This window comes from Brassica napus, chromosome C5 (assembly GCF_020379485.1).
Source record: "Brassica napus cultivar Da-Ae chromosome C5, Da-Ae, whole genome shotgun sequence".
Classification (NCBI taxonomy): Eukaryota; Viridiplantae; Streptophyta; class Magnoliopsida; order Brassicales; family Brassicaceae; genus Brassica; species Brassica napus.
Genome location: NC_063448.1, coordinates 48,088,285 through 48,104,701, shown reverse-complemented (window position 1 = coordinate 48,104,701; position 16,417 = coordinate 48,088,285). Strand labels below are relative to the sequence as shown.

General features: G+C 37.9%; 2 protein-coding genes across 4 annotated transcripts; both read right to left on the bottom strand.

The window, feature by feature from the left end:
• Nucleotides 1-7,008: 7,008 nt before the first annotated feature.
• On the bottom strand, nucleotides 7,009-9,749 carry LOC106397789 (probable polygalacturonase At3g15720). 3 transcript variants are annotated; one of them, XM_013838416.3, is made up of 9 exons: nucleotides 9,650-9,749; nucleotides 9,061-9,177; nucleotides 8,824-8,958; nucleotides 8,579-8,740; nucleotides 8,295-8,502; nucleotides 7,999-8,080; nucleotides 7,811-7,919; nucleotides 7,606-7,728; nucleotides 7,009-7,519 (listed from the first exon to the last, which is right to left on the bottom strand). In XM_013838416.3, the coding sequence occupies exons 1-9, from the start codon at nucleotides 9,659-9,661 to the stop codon at nucleotides 7,091-7,093; spliced, it is 1,377 nt and encodes a 458-aa protein (XP_013693870.2). In that variant the 5' UTR covers nucleotides 9,662-9,749; the 3' UTR covers nucleotides 7,009-7,090. The 3 variants fall into 3 exon arrangements, with proteins under 3 accessions (XP_013693870.2, XP_013693871.1, XP_048612951.1); XM_013838417.3 differs by lacking the exon at nucleotides 9,650-9,749 and adding an exon at nucleotides 9,304-9,456; XM_048756994.1 differs by lacking the exon at nucleotides 9,650-9,749 and having other exon boundaries at nucleotides 9,061-9,297.
• Nucleotides 9,750-14,870: 5,121 nt separating this feature from the next.
• Nucleotides 14,871-16,210, bottom strand: LOC106398981. Its single transcript, XM_013839469.1, has 2 exons — nucleotides 15,607-16,210; nucleotides 14,871-15,508 (listed from the first exon to the last, which is right to left on the bottom strand). The coding sequence occupies exons 1-2, from the start codon at nucleotides 16,208-16,210 to the stop codon at nucleotides 14,871-14,873; spliced, it is 1,242 nt and encodes a 413-aa protein (XP_013694923.1).
• Between the last annotated feature and the right edge of the window lie 207 nt (nucleotides 16,211-16,417).

The window sequence follows — 16,417 nt, the reverse complement described above, 5'->3', positions numbered from 1 at the left end:
TCTGATTCTAAGCAATATTTTGTGTTCCTAATCAGATTTCTGACAAAAAGGCGATTCTTGGCGAAACTGGATCTGTGAGGCGTGGAGTGTAAAGGAAGAAGGGAGGGAGACTATCGAACACTCCTCTCTTACTTACGGAGTCCTGTATTGCTTACAGTGCACGCTTTTGTTTTGTCTGCTGTGGATTTAAGAATTCTTTCCACCCTTTGGTGCGTATAGGTCAAGTTACTGATCACGGTATTGGTAAGCGACGATGAATCGTATGGTGGAATCACGTCACAGAGGGGACAACCCTCGTTACATAAGACGTCGAGTGCAAAAGAAAGAGGAGGAGATTATTCGAGTGCCAGCTTTCGACAATTCGGATTTGATAGCAAAGTTTAAACTCACGCTGGTAGGAAGGATGTTTCACTCTGATGGTAGAAGTGTTGAAGCTCTCCTGAAACATATGCCGAAACGGAGGATTTGGGACGTGGAAGGAAGAGTCCGTGGAACTAATCTGGGAAATAATAAGTTTCAGTTTGATTTCGATAAAGAGGAGGACCTTCAAAAAGTCTTACAACGTCGCCCATGCCACTTTAATAAGTGGAGCTTTTCACTGGAACAATGGATTCCAACCATCAAGGAAGATTTCCCTAACACTCTCGCTCTCTGGGCATCAGTATCAGGAATCCCAATTCACTATAAGAAATGGGAAACGTACGAAAGCATAGGAAAAGCACTGGGCTCTTTTGATACCGCAGATGTGGAAGGAGGACGGGTGAGAGTCATCATTAATGGGGACATGCCGCTGAAGTTTGAATGCAAAGTAGGTTTTGATAATGGGGATGTAGTAAAAGCATTGATCATATATGAAGATCTTCACAGGCATTGCTTTACATGTAAGAGGATATCACACGAGGAAGGAACCTGCCCTGAGTTATCTCCAGAGCAGAGAGAGGCTAACCGAATCCTCCGACTGGAACAGAAAGAAAAGGAAGAGCTAGCAGCGATAGAGGCTTTCTCTGCTCCAGCCAGAGGTTTTGAAAATCATGCTGGCTTCGACATACAGACGAGATATCCTCGGGAGGTACACCTCGAAAGAAAAACGTCACGATTTCAAGCAAAACGGAATGAGATTTCAAGCTCTGATCGAGCTTTTGGATCTGAACATGGAGATTTAAGAGATAGAATCTCGAACAGGAGAGACAATCTTGCTAAGAACGTCTGGAACAGACTTGACCAGAGCCCGACAGGTAAAGAATCTCGAGGACGAGAAAGGTTCCACCCGTATCACAAAGATAGACGCGAGCTCCCAAAATTCACAAGAAAAGGCTCTGAGAGTCTTAGTTATAGAGGACGATATGGCGATTCTGCGTCATCCTCCAGTTGGAGAGTAAAATAGAAAAGCCCACTGCCTGGGGATCGGTCCAGAGTGCAAGACAATGAGAAAAGAAGGACTGAAACCCCTACGAGATCGAAACGAACGTCATTTGACTCTCAAAGGACTATCTGAGAAGCGTTTCGGCCGTACAGTAGACCCCATCAGGGAGGAAGACAAGATTATCATGAACGGCAAGAACAGAGGAAGGAATGGCAACCCGTCCGTTCAGTGGAAAGGCAGAGTGAGGACCAGCATCGCCTTCGCTATGCTCAGGAACCATGTAACAGAGAAATAGAGGGTAGAGAGCGGGAGGCAGAGGATGAGCGAAGGCGTCTTCTGAAAGAGAAAGCAATTGTCGGGACAGAAATGGAAAAGGAGACCAACAGAGATCCTAAACGGTTTGCTAGTGGGACTTTGGTCATTAAGGAACCGATAACAACAATGTTCCCTGTGAATCAGGTGGGCCCGGAGAAGCGTAATCCCTCTCCTCCAAGGCATCTCGATACGCCGATACCGCAAATTGATACGAGGACGACAGTACAAAAGGCTATCGTGGTTAACAAGGAACCCCAATTGGAGGAACAAAGGCGAGAGGAGGACCCACTTCTCTTGAGCGAAGAAGAGATGAACCTATTGGCTGAACAGTACGGGAGTGTTGATCTTGAGATGGATGAGGAGATGATAGATGAGGATGACCTTCTGGAAGATCTGATGGAGGAAGTAGCTATGGTCCCTGAGACGCAGGAACCTCCGGAGACGGATGCAACAATAACACACGTGAAGCCTGCCTCAAAGAATCAAGAGGCCCAGGAGCAGCTGAATAGGGCTATGGCTGGTGAAGACCTGATAGGAGAGAAGATACAGACGTCAAGTAAGGAAGCTAGAAACGAGAAGGAGAGGAAACAAGAGAAACAAGGGAGCAAGGGACAGAAAGACAAACCGACTGGAGTCGATGGGAAGCGCAGGAACATGAGGAGCCCAGATACGAAAGGTCTAACAGCTTCCAAGAAGCTGGCTATCAGAGGTCGTGCCTCACCCAAAAGCAAATTGTCTAAGCATGCTCGGCTTAATTCAGGGAGAGTTTTGACCTCCACGACGGTCCCTCGTACTGAGGTGTATCCCTCGGCTGTAAGAAGCCGAAAAAATTCTGTTGCTTTAGGTTCGGTGGGGTCCCAGAAACCACCCAGTACTCATATATGAGTGCAATCGCTTGGAATTGTCAGGGAGCGGGCGCCTTCCTGACAAAGCAACACCTGCGGGAGTTGCATCGATACTTTCATCCTAGTTTTCTTTTTCTTTCTGAAACAAAAACAGTTTTTCATTTTTGCATGATTTTAAGTTGGAGTTTGGTTATGATAATTTGTTCACCGTGGATCCTGTTGGTAGGAGCGGTGGACTTGCTTTGTTTTACATGGATGCGTCTGAAGTCATTATTAACTTTTCAAATAATCGTATGATTGATATTGAAACGCAGATAGATGGACATAAAGTGTATATCACTTTCATGTATGGAGATCCGGTGGTGGAATGCCGAGATAATGTATGGGAAAGGCTATTACGTATGAGCGCTACTAGGACGGGAGCTTGGCTTCTAATGGGTGATTTTAATGAGATTACCAGCAACTCGGAAAAGAAAGGAGGGAAGAAACGTACTGATGCCTCATTCCTATCATTTAAAAACATGCTGTCAGGTTGTGGTATGATAGACTTTCCCTATAAGGGGAACCCGTTCTCGTGGGCTGGAAGAACAAGAGCAGGACGGGTGCAATGCCGCTTGGATCGAGCGGTTGGGAACGAAGACTGGCACAATATCTTTTCCCACACATATGTGGAGTATCTTTTACGATGGGGATCTGATCATCGACCCATCCTTGCGCGCTTCCAATCCAAAGACAAACAAGGAAGGAGGAATTTTCGATTTGATCGTAACTGGTTTGGTAAAGAAGGCTTTATAGAGGCGGTGCGAGAGGAGTGGGAAGCATTGAAAGGGGAGCCGGCCATGAAACTTTTTGACAAGATCTGTAGAACGCGCAAATCTATCTCGAGATGGAAGAAGCACCGGCCTACCAACAATGCCAAACTGATCGAGATGTTAAAACAACAGCTGGACTCGGCACAGAACGATGAGAATATCTCAAGTGAAGAAGAACTAGAGATAAAGTGGAAATTGTGTGCGGCATATAGAGAGGAAGAGATGTACTGGAAGCAAAAGAGCCGTGTATTATGGCTCCGGGAAGGTGACCGTAACACAAAATACTTTCATGCCAAGACAAAGCAGAGGCGGGCCCGGAACAGGATAACCAGATTGCGGAACTCGATGAATCAATGGGTTAGCTCGGAGGAAGACATCGAAGCAGTGGCCACTGACTATTTCCAGCAGCTGTTTACAACAACGAATCCTGAAACGATTGATGAAACACTCCGGTACATTACCGCTTCGGTTAGTGATGAGATGAACCAACGTCTATTACGCATCCCTCACGATGAGGAGATTAAAGAAGCCACTTTTGCTATAAATCCTGAGAAAGCTCCAGGGCCAGACGGTATGACTAGTCTTTTCTATCAACGGTTCTGGAGTATTTTGGGTAAGGATGTATGTACCCTGGTTCAAAAAAATTTCGAGACGGGAGAGCTTGATGAACGACTGAACAGGACCAATATCTGCCTCATACCTAAAATGGACAGACCGGAATCGATGACAGAATTTCGGCCGATCAGTCTTTGTAACGTGGGATACAAGATCATATCCAAGATCTTCAGCTCTAGATTGAAGTGCATACTGCCCAAGATCATTTCAGAAACACAATCGGCATTTGTAGCAGAGAGGCTCATTACGGATAATATAATGGTGGCACAAGAGATGTTCCATGCCCTGCGGACTAACCCGAGTTGTAAGGAAAAATATGTGGCGATTAAGACTGATATGAGCAAAGCATACGATCGAGTTGAATGGAGCTTCATGGAAGCTTTGCTGCTGAAGTTTGGCTTTGACCAACAGTGGGTGGCGAGAATTATGAAATGTATAACATCTGTCTCGTACCAAGTACTGATCAATGGCGAAGCCAAAGGACTTATAACGCCATCCCGGGGTCTCCGACAAGGCGATCCACTCTCACCCTTCCTGTTCATACTGTGTACCGAAGTGCTGATCTCACATATCAAGCAGGCTGAAAGGAACAAAGACATCACAGGTATCAAGATCGCTAGAGGAAGCCCCTCCATCTCTCATCTGCTTTTTGCAGATGATAGCCTCTTCTTCTGCAAAGCGGAGCAATCCCAATGCGAAGAACTGGTTCGTATCATCGACGTCTATGGTAAAGCCTCAGGACAACAACTGAATAAATCAAAATCTTCAGTTCTGTTCGGTTCTAAAGTCATAGTGTCCAAAAAAATCGATCTGAAAAGATCACTTGGAATCAATAAAGAAGGTGGAATGGGGATGTATTTGGGTATGCCGGAGAAGATTTGTGGATCAAAGAAACAAGTTTTTTCATTTGTCCAGGAGAGAATGAATGGGAGGATAAATTCGTGGTCAGGGAAACTTCTATCAAAAGGTGGGAAGGAGGTACAGATTAAATCAGTTGCACAATCAGTACCAACGTATGTTATGTCTTGCTATTTGCTGCCCCAGGGGATTTGTAAAAATCTTTCCGCCGCAGTGGCGCGCTTTTGGTGGAGCACAGGCAATAATAACAGAGGTCTACATTGGGTTGCCTGGGACAAGATTTGTGTTCCAGAAGAGGAAGGATGATTGGGTTTCAGGGACTTCCGAGATTTCAATCTGGCCTTACTTGCCAAGCAAGTGTGGCGCCTACTGACACACCCGCATTCCCTCATAGCCAGAGTGCTTAAAGGACGATATTATAGATTTTCTAACCCTTTGCTGACTGGGAAAGCCAACTCACCATCGTTTGGATGGAGTAGCCTCATGGCATCAAAATCTATCCTAGTGGACCGGATCAGGAGAACCGTTGGAACTGGCGCAGAAACAAAAGTCTGGGAGGATGTTTGGATCCCCGGGTCTCCTGCTAGGGCTGCAAAACCAAAACTGCCAAACTTTGACGTTGATCTCAGAGTTCATCATCTCATTGACCATGACAGGAAGGAATGGAAGGTCGATCTTATAAGCGAAGTCATAGACGCGGAGGACGTTCCTAAGATTATCTCTCTCCGAATTAGCAAGACAAACCGGAGTGATGGATATAGCTGGAATCATACAAGCTCAGGATGCTACACTGTGAAATCGGGTTATGCTATTGCAGTGGAGCAGAGGAGGAACAAGCAGGATGCTGAAATGCTCTTGGAACCGAGCTGCAATAGTCTTAAGAAGAAAGTTTGGAAGCTGAAAGCCCCGACAAAAATGAAACACTATCTATGGCAAGCACTGTCAGGCTACGTGGCCTCAGCAAGCAAGTTAAAGGAGCGACATTGTGGTACAGATACGGTCTGTCAACGGTGTGGAGCAGAGAATGAAACCATTAATCATATACTTTTTGAATGCTCACCGGCAATCCAATGTTGGGCCCTGTCGACAGTTCCTTCATCTCCGGGGTTTTTCCCGTGTTCATCTATATACGTTAATTTTGATACCTTGCTGCGACTGGGAGGAAGTTTAAATACTGAAGGTATGGATACACCTATCTTTCCATGGATCATTTGGTATTTGTGGAAAGCCCGGAATGATAAATGCTTCAGTAATAAGGACACATCGCCAATGGATACTCTGCAACTAGCGAGGCATGAAGCGGAGGCTTGGAAGCTAGCTCAAATTGTGCCAGAAATGGTTGGAACAGATGAGACTCACGAGGAGACACAACAAGCGCATGGGACTTCTGCAGCGAATGGAAGATGGAGATGCCAGGTCGATGCGTCATGGACTGAGCAGGACACCGGGACTGGACTGGGATTCACACTTTTGGAAGAGAATACAGAGATAGTAGTGGGACAGCGCAAGGTTAGACGCTCGAACTCACCACTACATGCGGAGGCAGAGTGCCTCGTCTGGGCTATGGAAGAGCTAAGTGGACGCGGTTTCAAACATGTGAATTTTGAATCCGACTGTCAACAATTGGTGCAAATCGTTACATCCCCAAAAGCCTGGCCAGCACTCGCACCGGAACTCGATGATATTCAACTACTTCGATCATCTTTTTCTCTATTTTCTTTATGCTTCATTTCAAGATCTCTGAACCTTCGTGCGGATTCTCTTGCAAAAGAGGCCCGATCACGAGATTCACCTTTTATACTTGTAGACGTTAAGGTCCCTCAACAACTAGGTTTCGAAGCTAGAGTGTTAGGACCTATTTGATCTTTGAATGAAGCTTTTGATGACAAAAAAAAAAAAAAATCAGATTTCTGACACTAGTTGTGTTCTAAAAATCAGTGTAGTCCTTAGTCGGTAAATTAGATTTAAACGAAACAAATTTTCTTGAATAATCTTTTAACAAATTGGTCTAGGCGTCCATCTAATTAATAATCCGCTATAAAATACTTACTTACCGACTAGCTATTTCTTGAACATTATGTTAGGTGGACCTGTTTTGATCCAAACCAAACTGATTCATATCACAACCAATTTGAAAGTCATACTAACCGACCTATACCAAATCGGAAATTAATTTTTACGCACCTTATAACACAAGTAATGCTTGAATCTAGGTTGTGACAATAACAAAAACCAATTAATTTATCATCTCAACCCACTGAATATGTTTTTGAAACTTTTGACTAACCTAAAACATAACTAAAACCAAAAGAGATTAATGAAGTTAATACGACACTATATACTCCTAATCGTTGTCCTCTGCTTCCATAAACCCATAATGGATCTTGCAACGGTCGTGTGTTCGGTTGCACTGATTGCTGCGGCAACATACAAGCTTGTTCCGGCATTGTCCCCCATGACAACATATCTGTAGAAAGTGCTAAACACTCTAAACCTGGTACAGCAAGTGTAGACACACCACCTCTCACGTTTAAACACTGTCCTTGCGCTACTTGTCCCATTCCTGACGATGCCGTTTCTATTTTCACATCTTTCAGAAAAATCTCTGTGCATGGTGCTCTCGTGCTGCACCTAAAGCTAACACCGTACTCTGATCTGGACGTCCCCACGAAGTTACTATACACAACTTTGCTCACTTCCACCGCCGAGGACTAAAGAAAGTTACAAAGTAAAATACATTTTCTCATAAAAACAATCTTAAGTTCAATGTATACATCTTTGTTTATTGTATACGTACCTTATCATCTGTGGACTTATCAGAATCTCCATTGTTGTAATGCTGATCGATTATGATAGGATTCTCGACATTATCTAGAGTAATTCCATTGAAAGTAATCCTTCTTGCGTAACCAGATCCTCCCTGTGAATATTACCATAATGTTTTATCCAAAATAAAGTTACAAAAAAATTACTAAATGAGATTAGTAAGAAACTTAACGTACCGGCCAGGTTTTGATCCTAGCTCCATTCATAGTTCCTCTAAAGTTACAGTTTTGGACACATACATCCTCCACTGAAGCTATCTCTCCATCTTTTCCTAAGCTTCCTATGCTATAATTTTCAAAGTTACATGGTTTAATATAAATATTTTAATGAACATTTTCTAAGTAGAATCTTGTAACTGGTTAACCTTATTCCATGGCCTGGTCCGCAATCTATACCGGATATTCTGATGTTAGCCGTCCCCGAGTTAATCGCAATGCAATCGTCACCTATAATAATTACAAAGTCCTTTTCATAACGAACCGATAATGTATAAAGATCAGCACACTGCCAATGACATTATTGGATGTAACAATCGAGGGACCGTCTAGTTTGACATATAAATATATTTTGCGTTCATACAACGTCCCTGGTTTTTAAATTATTTTCTGATTTTGGAATTTACACAAATCTCCAAAAATAGTTTGAGTGACAGTTTCATACCAGTGGCGATTACGCAATCCTGGATGATAACATTAGATGAAACCGCTACATCGATTCCATCGGTGTTAGGACTTGATTCAGGTGCATTTATCCGGAGATTTGAGATGGTTACATCGTTGCAACCGTTTATGTGAATGTGTGCCATCGCACTATCTACGTGAGTTAAGCCACTAAGTCTAAGATTGTTGCAGCTCTTGAACTTCAATGCCTACTCTCACAACAAAAAGTTTTGGTACAAAAAAACCAAAAAGAGTTTGGAAAGGATTAAAAAAAAAGCCGCTTACGGTTGGTCTAGAACTGCCTTTGTGTTCCCACCAGCTCGAACCCTGGCCGTTTAATTCGCCGTTACCTTCAACCACAAGCCCTTCTATGTCTGAGAAGAGAATCCATTGATCTTTGTCTCCTTTCCATTTTCCTCTACTTGATGCAACAAGATTGCCCAAAATCTTCAATTAAATCAGTAGATTCGTTACTAATGTCAAAACAAAATAATGTATTATTTAAAAAAAAGCAGGGAAAAACAGAGTACCTGAACAACAATAGGGGTCGATTTGCAAGAACCCTCAAACTTCAAGGGCTGCAACATAAATGCCATTCCTGCCGGAATGATAAGCTGCCCATCTCCTGCCCCGCTACAGACATCTTCCCAGGCTTTCAAGAACGCCTACCAAGAAAAAAGGAAAAACAAGATTCTTAACATTACGATATTTTTGGAAACAATGAGCAAAGATTTTATTTACATTACGTCTACGAATCTGTCTTTTACCTGAGAATCGTCTGTAACTCCATCTCCAACAGCTCCATATTGAGTAACATCCAAAGCTTTCGAATATGTGAAGGTCTGGAGGATGAACACTGAGAAAATCAAGATCCAAGTCTTCTTCTGCATATGTTTTGAAGAAGAATAGTTAAATAGTGAGCAAAACCAATGCATTTACTAATTAAAACAACTATGGTTAAAGCCAATGCTTTCATTTAGACAGACAAAAGAAGATGCTAAACACTTTACCATGTTAAGCGGATACTTTCGACAGTAGCAGACAATATATGTAAGGGAATGAAATGGAATGGATAGGCGAATACGTATATGTGTACTTTAATCTATTAACAAGAGACATGATAACATTTAAAGTTCAAATAAATTACTGATTTGCATGGGGAGTAGGAGTGGCACTGTAATTATTTATAATACAAATTATTTCAAAATCGACCATTGTATCTCTATTACAAAATTGAATAAATGCATTCTTTGTATTTTTTTTTTTCAGCTCCTTTGGTTTGGTTTGGTTTGGTTTAATTTGGTTTTCAAGGAACATGTTCAAATATAAGAAAGCTAAAGAGCAGATAAACTTTACCTTTAAGCGCATCGTCTATATCTCTTATATGCCGTAATTTACGTGACAGGCCATTCTAACGAAACTTCTATACACAAACTAGATTGATATGTGAATTCATATAATGATATAAATAGTATCCCAAGCAACTTGCGTTCGCTTTCTTTTTGTTATTGTCTATTTTTGACTTCGTGTTTTGCTTTTAATTACTTTTGTCTTAGCTTCTGTTAGGGTATTTTCTATATTCCACTTTTCCATTTTTTTTATTTTACTTTTTAAAAAAGAAAATACAAAAGTAATGCTGATCAAAGTTAGAGCATCTCCAAAAATAAACTCTGTTTTGAAATTTCTCAAATTCTATATTTGAAGTTTAAAGATGTTCTTCTCCAAAAACAAAACTTCAAACTCAACTTCAAAATTATTTGTATTTTCTAATATGGCCTTTATATTTGTCATAATCAATTTGAATTCATAAAACTTTTGTAAATAACTAACACATATATAAACATATTACAACAATATTAATTAATAAAATATTATATTAAAATATAAAATTTTAAACAGAATAACTTAATTAATATTAAACTTTAAGCAAAATACCATATTATTCCATAAAATGATTTTCATAATGCATATATGATCTACTAGTGCATTTCGAAGTAAAAACGGCTCTCCTCATTTTCAATTTATAGATTAGAGATAAAAACTGTTGAAATCAGGTGATATTAATACTTGTAAATACATTAGATCAGAACAAGAAAGTAAAAGAGAAACATAAAATATTGCTAAAAGACTAACTTTTACCAATGATATTAATACTCGTGAATATATTCAATATGAATAAGAAAGAATTGTACGAAAATATATCATCAACAACAACAACCATCTTCAGTTACAGAAAACAAATTGGACAATATTTGGAAATTTTTAAGGTTCCGGATCAAACTTACATAACTATTAGTGTTGTTATTATATTTAAATCTTTGTAATAGTTATGTCTTCATGTAATTTTTTAAAAGTTTTTTTGTTAAGTTTATTTTGTATATTTTTTGTTATCTAAATCTAGTTTTAAATATTTTAAATTTTCTTTTAAAGTTTTATTTAATTTTATGTGTAAACTTAAATTTTGTAAACAAAACTTAAAATATTTATGAGATAAAATTTTTATAAGGATTAAAACAATAAAGAATAAAATATTTATGAATCATAAATGTGATGTGTAATTGCAAGGACCAAAATGCAAATAAAAATATGAAACTTCAAATTTGAAGTTTTGAGTATTGAAACTTCAAATATAGAGTTTCATTTCTCAAAACTTCAAATTCAAAGTTTTGAAGCTTCTTTTTGGAAAATAAAAAATCATATTTAAAGTTATAGAGTGTCTTTTGGAGTCGCTCTCGAGAAAAGATTTGTAAAGTTTTGTACTGTTATGAAAGGTTAACATTATTTACGAGTTGAATTTTTAAAAAAATATCTTACTTTTTAAAAATACAAGCCTATACACTCAGTAAAGGCGAATTATGCAAATTTATGGAAAAAAACATATAGGAGGCAAGGCGCAAGGAATACAGTCAGGCATGGATCTCATAAGACGGCTCAGGATGATGCAGTCAGGTGTGAATCATCATAAGGTAAGTAGATTTGTCGGCTATAGAATCTTTTTATAATATTTCTTTGTTTGTAATATCATAATTAACTGTAAAAAAAAACACCCGTGTCAGGTTGTTATCAGAATGTTAGATCACCAGGCCCAATGGTAGACCACATGACAACATCGGGAGTTGCACCTACTTCCCCAAGCGTTTATTAAAATCTTCGATTTTTTCTTGGGCACCTCAAAATCTGATCTCTAGAATATTTTATTTACTAGGATAATACATGTGCTTTGTGCGTAATGAATTTATATAAAAATTATTTAAAAAATATCATATAAAAAATAAAATTTATATTCTTGATCGAATTAATATTTTTGACCATTAAATATTTTTTTTAAAACATTTCTGTTAATTATATAATTTGTTTACTTATGAGCTAATCTCATTTTTAAAAATATTTTAAGTCAAAGAATCACTATAAGAATCTAACATTTAACCTGAATAATCTCAGACCTACTATTTGGTTACAATGAAACTATGTCAACTCGGTTTTATATCTTGATTTAGCAATTTAAAAGTTAATTATGATTATAAGAACTTTACGTTCACGTGTCAATCCTATCTATCTTCAATATTTTTCTCATTTTGTATCGCTTTTTTCATTTTGGTTATTATTCGATATAAATATTAATTTTTGAGTTTATTCTCATTTCGTTATTTTGTTTTAGCATGAGATTTAAAAAATGTTTATTTAAAATTATTAAAGAGATACATACTTAGGTTAAGATATGCGCCTTGTGCAAAATAAATATTTTATATTTATTTTATATTTGTCTGCAAATGATGAAATAATAATTATATATTAAATAACTAAAAAATAAATTACTATTACGTAATAAATTGGCGTGCGCATATAAATTAAACGACCGCTCTTGTTTATTCGCAATCATTTTAGAGTAAATAAGTCAAAACAATCAATCTTATATATCGTATACGATATAATTAAATTTAAATGATATTAATATAGACATATAATATACTTTTAATTGTGATATTTATTAATACGAGGTTTCTACTCAAATGATTATATGATTATTTGTATATTTGTGTAACAAAATTTTACACCAACGATTTTTTTTTAGTGAGAAATGTTTAGTGGTTTTAATAATTGATAATCATTTAAAAAAACTATGAAGATTTCAAAATTAAAATATTAACTTTTCAATATATGTTCAACGCAAATATAAAAATATAAGTATGTATTTTCATATGATGTATAGTTTAATTTAAACGATATGAAATATATATATATATACATTAACATAAACACCTATTAAAATAAAATTATTTATTCATATATGATTTTTAATAATTGTATCTTGTTATAAAATATACTTTAAACCTTGATCACAAAAATTTGTGTGAGACTTTTAACAGTCTTAGTAATTTGGCCTTGTTCGTTTACCTATCGCGCGACCTGCGACCTGCGACATGCGACTTGCGATTGATCGCATGTCGCAAGTCGCAGGTTGTTGTTCGTATTGATGTCGCGCGACTGATTGCACGACCAGTCGCGGAGTCCCATTCAAGTCGCCCGAAAAAATAGTGACTAAAAATTAAGAAAATTTTGATCGCGCGACTGGTCGCAGGTCGCAGATCGCAGGGCGCGCGACACGTAAACGAATGTAATCTTAGTCGCAAGTCGGAGGTCGCAGGTCGCGACACACGTAAACTAACAGGGCCTTTATACTAGTTTTGAAAAACTAGTATAATTCATTATATACAAAAAATCTAAAATTTTATTATATGATTAATGTAATTGTGTAATTTATTTTAATAATAAATAATTAAACAAAAATGATAGAAAGTATGCAGATTGTTAGCAAATATTTGTTATTTAAAATCATTAATTGTCATATATATCTTAATCACATTAGGTAATTTTTTTTTTAACAACATAAAAGGCTAAAGCCTATGAGACCACCGGTTCAGATAGTCAAACCGGGGGTAACGAATCGACATATAGCATAGCTGAAGGAGAACTCTTCGCACCACGTGCAAGCTTGTCCGCCTTTGTATTTTGTGCGCTTGAGATATGTCTGATCATGAAGTTGAGGAAGAAAGTCTTACTGATCACATTAGGTAATTCTGTAGGTTTTATTTAACGAAAGAATATATAATAATTTCAATTTGATAAATGAATGATCCATAATGAACCTACTATATAATATAACATTCTCTAACAATTTATTTTGGACTAACAAAATCCTCCTATATATTAATTGAGAAGTCACATTATTGACTTCTGGTGACGTGTCAATCGTACATACACTTTCAAAAAAAAAAAAATTAATTTCATTGGTCGAAACTTTTGCCTTTTTTTTATTAATCTCCTATATATTAATCGAGAAATTACTTTGTTGACTTCTGGTGACATGTCAATCATACGTACACTTTCAAGAAAATTCTTTTAATTTCATTGGTATAAATTTTTGCATTTTATTTTTATTTTTTACTTTCTTTTAAACAGGAGATTAACTTCAGATACCCTTTTGACTCACGAAAAATGCTCAAATCTCCCATTAATAAAATATAATTTTATTTATTTATTTTGAAATACGAAAATAGGCTAAATACATATATAACCCTAACAAAATCACATAATGACATGACCCAACCACACGAACCCGGCCCACCCAAACATGAACCCGGCCCACCCAAACACATACGGGTATAACCCTTTTCCTAAACCTAAACTCTGCGTTTGGACAGAAAAAAAATTGTCGTGTCTTTCCCTTCTCTCCTCTCTTTCTCCTCGTGTTCTTTCTGATTTCCAAAAACGGCGACAAAATCGACAAACTCATCGTTTCTTCTTCTTATTCTTCTTCTTCTTCTGTTCTAATCAAGACTTCATCTTCTGAATCGACATCCTTCATCCTGGTAAGTGATTTCTTGACCTTAATTTCCTTGCATTTTGTATTTAGGTCAGATAAAAATTAGGGAAAACTTGTAAATTGTAGACGAAAAGTTTAGTAGGATCTTAGTAAGTGAGATTGTGGTTTGAAATTGGGGAAAACATCTTGAAATTGTAGAATTGGTATAAATTGGAACAAAAACCAAGAGCTCACGATTTTTATGAGTTCTTTCTTATTGGATCCAATTGGTTTTCCTGGTTTATTGTTTGTGATATGAAACCGAAATCTCTTTGACTGTTAGGATAAATGTAAACTGAAATGGAGTAGGTGATTTATTGAGTGAATGAAAGGTTTGATATTTGGCAAAGTAATAATTCTAGTTGAATAAAGTGTCACTGGTTGTGTGTGTATTGGTTTTTTTTTAATTAAGTGCTACTGTTGTGTATTAGTTTAGTCTTAATATATATTTATTAAGTAACTAGTCTACCAATTGATAATAATCATAAAATATATATCGATTCTACATACTAAACATAAATACTCCTACTAATATATATGTAGTCCAAATAACACATAGTAATCTCAGTAGTCCTAGTAGTTCAAATAACACATAGTAATTCCAGCAATACAGGTAGTCCAAATAACACATAGTAATTCCAGTAATCCTAGTAGTTCAAATAACACATAGTAATTCAAGTAATACAGGTAGCACAATGAAACAAATTTCAACAATCAAACACCTGAACCTGAACCACTTCCACATTCAAAATACGCTGCCATACCTCTTCCTCTGGCTCTGCCTGTGCATGTGCATGTGCTTGTGGCTCTCCCTCTTCCACTCCCTCTGCCTCTTTTTTCTCTTCCACGAGCTTCTCCTGCTGATGGTTTCCTTGTTTGTTGTGGTTTTCCTTTCTTGACTTCAAATTCTGGAGGAAGTACTTTCTTTGCTCTAATTTCTTCTGGTATAACCCAATCAGACATATGAGGAACATGATATATTGTCCTGTGATAAGCCAAAGCCCATTGCTCCACCAAATAGTACTTAGAACAATACTCAGATAGATGGAGTTCCCTTCCCGCTTTATCAGTCATGAATGTGGCAGCAGCTACTGCATGAACACATGGATATTTGTCTTTATCAAATTGCTCACAGGTGCACGTGTTCATAGCCATGTCCACGGTATAACGCTTCCCGTCACTACCAAGCACACTGTACTCGAGATGGAAGTTGTTTAACTCGTCAACCTGAAGAAACCCTGCATCAACACATCTTTTAGACATTTCCTCCTCCACAATATGCACAAGCTTTAGTGCGGGTGGCATTTCAGCTGCCTCTTTTCTGTGCTTATTAAACCATTCAGCAATTTTTCCTATGATAAAATCAAACATTAGAAGTAAGGTGAACTTTCTTGCGTCCTTAATAACACCGTTAAAAGATTCTGCTAAATTGGTGGTGTCAACATTGTACCTAACTCCTTCAAAGTAACATCTAGCCCATTTCTTTTGTTCACAACTTTTGTCAAGATACTCTGCTGCACTAGGATATTTCCTGCCAAAAGCGTCATAAAGGAGTAAAGGACCAAGAACTCAGCCTGTGTATAAGCGTGTGTGCACTCCATAAACTTAAATGCACATGTCTCTCTGTTGTTACGGACGTAGCCTTTAACATTTTGAGACAGATGCCATATACAATACCCATGAGTGGCCTGAGGGAACACTTGATGTACTGCCTTGATCAAGCCTTTGTTTCTGTCCGAAAGAAACACCAATCCAGGGAGATCCAATATCACTGATTTCAACTGTTCTATAAACCATAGCCAACTCTCATATTTCTCACCATCTGCAACACCAAACGCAATTGGGTAGTGGTGATGATTGGGATCCTGAGCAGTCGCAATAAATAACACTCCACCATAAACAGTCTTCAGGTGTGTTGCATCCATAACGAGGACTTTTCTTATCACGCGGAATCCTTCTATGCTAGCTCCCAAAGCCCAAAACATATACTTAATTTTTTTGCCCTCATCCACAACCACACGAGTTATTGTGTCAGGATTCACCTGCTCCAGCATGTGCATATAACAATATAATAAAGAATGACTCTCTTCAGGAGTTCCGCACACTTTATTAGCAGCTAGTCTTCTTCCTCTATATGCTGTTGTGTATGATACTTCCACATCAACTCTCTGATGAACCAAATCGATCAGAGCATTGGGACGTGGTGTGTCAAAACTTCCAGGATAATCTTAGGCCAGGATAGATGCAACGATTTGTGGTGT

Coding starts and splice junctions, on each gene's coding strand:
- LOC106397789 (XM_048756994.1), bottom strand. CDS start 9,228: ATGCATTGGTTTTGCTCACTATTTAACTATTCTTCTTCAAAACATATG. Junction 8,959..9,060: donor GAGTTACAGACGATTCTCAG/GTAAAAGACAGA, acceptor TTTTCTTGGTAG/GCGTTCTTGAAAGCCTGGGA. Junction 7,729..7,810: donor CTAGGATCAAAACCTGGCCG/GTACGTTAAGTT, acceptor TAATATTCACAG/GGAGGATCTGGTTACGCAAG.
- LOC106398981 (XM_013839469.1), bottom strand. CDS start 16,210: ATGCTGGAGCAGGTGAATCCTGACACAATAACTCGTGTGGTTGTGGAT. Junction 15,509..15,606: donor TGTTACTTTGAAGGAGTTAG/GTACAATGTTGA, acceptor ATTTTATCATAG/GAAAAATTGCTGAATGGTTT.